General features: G+C 44.5%; 1 protein-coding gene across 1 annotated transcript in view; it reads left to right on the plus strand.

Annotated features, from left to right (window-relative positions):
• The window catches only part of LOC121282370 (major facilitator superfamily domain-containing protein 4A-like), a 45,278-nt gene extending 42,569 nt beyond the window's left edge, over window positions 1–2,709 (plus strand). The window contains exons 9-10 of the mRNA XM_041196088.1: window positions 1,966–2,112; window positions 2,605–2,709. Of these exons, the coding sequence (XP_041052022.1) occupies window positions 1,966–2,112; window positions 2,605–2,709 (252 nt within the window). The remainder of the gene's footprint in view (window positions 1–1,965; window positions 2,113–2,604) is intronic.
• The last annotated feature ends 3,291 nt before the right edge of the window (window positions 2,710–6,000 follow it).

Raw genomic sequence — 6,000 nt, forward strand, 5'->3', positions numbered from 1 at the left:
CAGATTTATTTACAAAAGGCATTTGATAAGGTGCCATTTTGGAGGCTACTTGTTTTGTTTTTTCATTCATGGGATGGGGGCATCACTGGCTAGTTAATTGCAACATTTACAGCAACATTTACTGCCCACCCCTAATTGCCCTTGAGAACTGAGTGGCTTGCTAAGCCATTTCAGAGAGCGGTTAATTCATGACATCCATTATTGAAATCAGAATAATTATTAATGGATGTGTTTCCAACTGGAGGAATGTTGTTCCCAGGGATAGAGTTGCCAAACCACCCCCATGTATTTGTGGAGTTTTCAGGAAACACAGGAGAAAAATGACGGGAGCATGGGAAAAGATCAGAGATGGGGGAAATAATAAGTATTTGACTGTCAGTCAACAGTCCCCATTATATAATCAAGAATCCAATTGGCATAGGAAAGCAAAGCATCAAACAGATTGACAAGGTTGGGCGATGAATAGCAGGAATCTAGCGCCATGACAATTGGAGATCATTTGGTGAAACCTCCTGGAATACGTCCAACCAGAATTGGCATCTCTACCCAGGGGTCAGTGTTGGGAGCATGGCTCCTACTGGACTAGTAACCCAGAGATCCAGGGTAATGCTCTGGGGACCTGGGTTCGAATCCCAGCATGGCGGATGGTGAAATTTAAATTCAATAAAAATCTAGAATTGAAAGTCTGATGATGACCATGAAACCATTGCTGATTGCTGTAAAAACCCATCTGGGTTCACTAATGTTCTTTAGGGAAGGAAAATCTTACCTGGTCTGTCCTATGTCTGACTCCAGACCCACAGCAATGTGGTTGGCTCTGAATAAATGTAATTAAGGATGGGCAATAAATGCTGGCCCAGGCAGTGATACCTGCATCCCACCCAAAAAAAACAAAGCATCCCATTTGATTGGCACCCCATCCACAAACATGTACTCCTTCTGCCACTGATGCACAGTGGCAGCAGTGTGTACCATCTACAAGATGTGCTGGAGGAACTCACCAAGGCTCCTTCGACAGCACTTTCCAAACCCACAACTGCTACCATCTAGAAGGACAATGTGTCGGCAGACACATGGGGACACCACCACCTGGAAGTTCCCCTCCAAGCTGCTCACCATCCTGACTTGGAAATATATCACTGTTCCTTCACCGTCGCTGGGTCAAAATCCTGGAACTCCCTCCTTAACAACACCGAGGGTGTACCTACACCGCATGAACTGCAGTGGTTCAAGAAGGCAGCTCACCACCACTTTCTCAAGGGCAGTTAGGGAGAGGCAATAAATGCTGGCCCAGCCAGAGATGCTCAGACCCCAAGAGTGAATAAAAAAATTAATCTTAGATCTGTGTCCTCTGGTTACTGACTCTCCTGCAAGTGGATACCCTATCCATCAGAACTGCTTATAATTTTGAACACCTCTAGTAAACCTCCTCTTAAATCTTCCTGAAGAGAACAATTCCGGCTTCTTCAGTCTCTCTGCATAAGTGAAGTCATTTATACTTTTAAGATAATCACCAAAACAAAGGGAGAGATTAGGAGAAATGTATTTTACATAGAAGGCTATTAGACCAACCAGAAACAATATTGGAAGCAGAACACAATTTGGATTGAAAAGTGGAATTGGATAAATATTTGAAGAAAAAACATTTTAAAGGAGATGGAGAATAGAGTAGAGTGACGGGGTTGGATGGACAGTTCTTTTAGATGGAGAAATGGCCTGAAAGGTCTCCTTTTGTATTGTAAAGTCCCATTGGGTAATTTTCAACTTCCAGAGAGATAGAGCAGGGGAGAACTGGTGGCAGGGAGTCCAACAGCCTGCTTTACATATTGCCATGAAGTCAGTCTGGTGGCCAATTCACTACCGCCAGTTCCATCGAGGTTGAAAATGCCCTGCCCCCTCACCCCCCAATTCTGTTGACCATTGTTCCTTTAATGTGTTGATTAATTCATCTTTGGCTCCTTTCAGATTATTCAGTCGCCTGAAACCGATATATTCCTTGTGTGCGGGCTAACTTTTGGCTGTCTTGCCCTTCTGTTCTACCTGGTTCTTTTACTGGTGCACAGATTACACAATCATCAGAGAATGGCAGGTAAGCAGTCGATCACTGGGTTAGTAAGGGGAGAGCCTTGTTTAGGAACAACAGACTTTGAGGCAGAAAATGGTCTGTGTTGGGTCAATTGTACGTATACCAATTTAGCATCGGGACAGCCTGCATCCAATCTGGGCCTTGCTGCAAATTTCTGGGGCCCTTTTTCAGGTGCCCTTGGTGTGTTTTAGGAAGTGGGAGCAGAATTCTAGATGAGCTCAAGTCACGGGAGTGATCACTCCTCCCACAACCCTGCCCCCCGCGACCAATAACCACTCCAACCCTGCAGCCCTCACCCATCCCCCAGAATGTACCTGAGGACCTCCGCAGGCAAAGCAGGTGGCAAAACATTGATGTCACAATGGGGGGGGAGGAGGATGGGTTTTGAGAATTAAACTACCCTTTGTGTGAAGAAGTGCTTCCTTTTGGAAATCTCACTGGGACACATGAAACACGCCACACCAGAGTTGTTACGTTTTTATTCCGTTGGTTTTCTATGCCTTGTTGTGTCACTGTAGGCTGGGACAGAAAGAAACGCCATTGATTTTCCAATTGTCTTTGTTTTCTCAGAACAGTCAAAAGCGGGCACGATAGAGGAGTCAAAGTTCCCGTACCAGAGCTGAGATTTAGCAAGCGACCAGCCACAATAACATGCATTAGTTCTGAATAGACCTAATGCAACATTGGAATAGACTGCTTGCCTGTACTGGCTTTTACAATGGACATTACTGCAGTCATCCACACGCAGCTGCCCTCCCCTGTTTTTGAGAAGTGGCAAGGTCGCTTTTGTCTAAGCTTCTGGTTAAACTGATGCATCTCACTGATTTGTGCGGCTGCAACAATCTTTCCAAGAGAATGGACGTTGAAGGTCTAATGTACCAGAGATCATCCTAATAATCGGCATCATGTGGAACCTGAGTTAACTGCTTCATTTTTTTTTTAAATAGAACTGTTTTTTTAAAACATATTTGATTCTATCAGGTAAATGACTCTTTACACTTAACTCTCTTTTTGTTTAAAAAAAAATTGCCAAATGTGAATAGCATGAGAATTTGGAATGTTTTGTTCCAATTTCTTTTATGGTAAAAATGAAGATCCTAAAAGGGGATGACAGTGTATAAACTCTTTTTGACCTGAAATTCCTCTTTGTACCACTTTACAGAAGACAGTTGAAAGTAAACAGGTCTACACCTCCATTAAAGCAAAAAGGAGGGGAGGGGGGAACAAAAGAAAAAAGGAAAAGACTTGTATTTGCACACATAAGGAAATGAAGTCACTGTTGTTATGTGGGGAAGGTGTACATTACACAATGACTTTGTTAGTTTATTTTTATTGGGATTGGTTGAGGGAGGAATATTAACAATGGCAGTGGGAGAACGTAAAAAATAGGAGCAGGAGAAGCCACTTAGCCATTTGATCTTGCTTCACCATTCAATATCATCATGGCTGATTCTCTTCCTCAACTCCATTTTCTTGTCCTGTTCCCCTGATTTACTCAGTATCCAAAAATCTATTAATCCCAGACTTGAATATTCTCAATGACTGAGTATGCACAGCATCAAGATTCACAATTCTTTGAGTGTAGAAATTTCTTCTCATCTCAGTCCTAAATGGCCAACCCCTTATTCAGAGAACTCCTTTCTCTTCAGCAATTGTTGGCAAAGGATCCTTTGTGCCCCTTCTCAAAGGATGGTACCTCTGATGGTTTAGCACTCCTCCTGTTCTGTATCTTAAATGACGCATCATAAGAGCTTGAATCATAGAATGGTTACAGCACAGAAGGAGACAATTTGGCCCATTGTGTCTGTGCTGGCCCTCTGAAGGAACAATTCACCTCGTGCCTCTCCCATCTTTTCCCTGTAGCTAGGACTGGGTTGAATCCCTTTAGTAGGTTAAATATTCAAATTCAGTTTCCAGATTTGTCATATTCATTTATATCAAATCCATGTTATTGACTCATAGATGGGAGGCAGTGGCGTAGTAATATTGTCACTGGATTAGTATTTCAGAGACCCAGGGTAATTCCCTGGGGACCCAGGTTCGAATACTCCCATAGAGGATGGTGAAATTTGAATTTAATAAAAATCTGGGATTAAAAGTCTGATGATGACCATGAAACCATTTTTGTAAAAACCCACCTGGCTCACTAATGTCCTTTAGGGAAGGAAATCTGCTGTCCTTACCTGGTCTGGCCTACATGTGACTCCAGACCCACAGAAATGTGGTTGTCCTCTGAACAAGGGCAATTAGGGATGGGCAAAAAATGCTGGCCTAGCCTGAGGCAGACCAGAACAAGCTTAATTCTACACTTAGCTAAATTCTTCCCCCTAATGCATTGCTTTGTCTCAAGATACCCTTAATAGGGAATAGAAAGTGTCCATGTAGGTGCCCCCTGGTTGGGTATAGGACAGTCAACCAGAGAGTCCCAGCGATGATGGACCCTGTCTCTAAGCCCATTCTTGATCATACCGTTGTCTCGTGTATATTTCCGACACCAGCCAAGTGCGAGATTGTCTCTTGATACTGTAGCTCAGTATCCATGAAGAACTAGGTTGGGACTAACCAATCCATTGTTTTCAGGGAGTTGCAGATCTGATGAAAATATTCTGGCACCAAATGTCATTGATACCAATGTCGATGGTGATGGACATGGGGTGGACGGGTATTCTCTGGTTGCTATGGATGACCCACATTGCTATGTTCTGGTTAGGTGGGGCCATCTCATTTGTATAATGTTGCAAGGGTCTGACTGCATTTGTCATGAAGCCCTGGAAGTGTAGGACATGTACCAGCGGCCATTAAAGTTGCTGCAATAAGACAGCAGTAACCTCACGTGTTTGAGCTGATCAAACCCTCTATCTTATTACTCACCCTGAAATCACGAACCTATTGCTTTAAATCCTTTGAGGACCTCACTAGCAATTGGGTGCAGAGAAAGTCTTATTTATCATGTTACTCACAACAGGGTCAGTCATCTCCCTCATGTCAGAAATGGATTCTGAATGGAAATCTAAGATGTGGGGCTGCAGTGGTGGATGGTTTGCCCCATCCCAGAAGGAAAGTCAGCTCAAAGCCAACTTGCTCCGTGAAAGCCCGCCCTGCAGCCATAACACGCTGTGGGCAGGCTAATTTGGCGAGTGTTGGGACTTCTGCCCCTCACTGGGGAGGAAGCCCCTCCCTCAGGAGCTGCCAGCCAATCAGATTGGCCGGCAGCTCCAGCGGTCCCAGCAGCACCATGAGCTCAGTAGTGGGCACTGCCGGGACTGCAACAAGCTCCAAGAGGAAGAGACAAGAGTGCTATCCACTGTGTCATGGCCCAGTGGATCCCAGAGTGAGATAAGTTGGGGGTGTTGGGTGGGGAGGGTTTGGCCAGCTTAGGGAGGGGGTGGGGTTTGTGGAGGGGTTTTGGCTTTGAAGAGCAGGCAGGTAGGGATGAAGAGGATGTGCTATCTTAGGGGTGTTGTCACTAATACGCAAAGGGCACCCCCCTGAAGATAGTATACACCTCCCCACCCCGTCCTTCCTGCCCTTTTGAAAACTTTCTCTCAGAGTTGTGAGTCTTTGGAACTCTCTTCCCTGGAGAACAGTGGATGCAGGGTCATTGAATATTTTTAAGGAAGAGGTAGATAGATTCTTGATTAACAAGGAAGTCAAATGTTATCTGGGCCAGGTGGAATGTGGAGTCAAGGCCACAATCAGATCAGCCATGGAGCAGGCTCGAGGGGCTGAATGGCCTTCTCCTGCTCCCATTTCATTTGTTTGTATGATGCACAATGGCATCAATTATAGAGGTGTCAAAGGATATTTTTATTTGATCAATTTGGAGGTGGTTATTGGAGTCCTAACTTCAATTGACAGCCGTGGCACAGTGGATAGTACTCTTGTCTCTGGGCTAGAAGTTTGTAGGTTCAGGT

Source organism: Carcharodon carcharias, chromosome 9 (assembly GCF_017639515.1).
Source record: "Carcharodon carcharias isolate sCarCar2 chromosome 9, sCarCar2.pri, whole genome shotgun sequence".
NCBI classification, from domain to species: Eukaryota; Metazoa; Chordata; class Chondrichthyes; order Lamniformes; family Lamnidae; genus Carcharodon; species Carcharodon carcharias.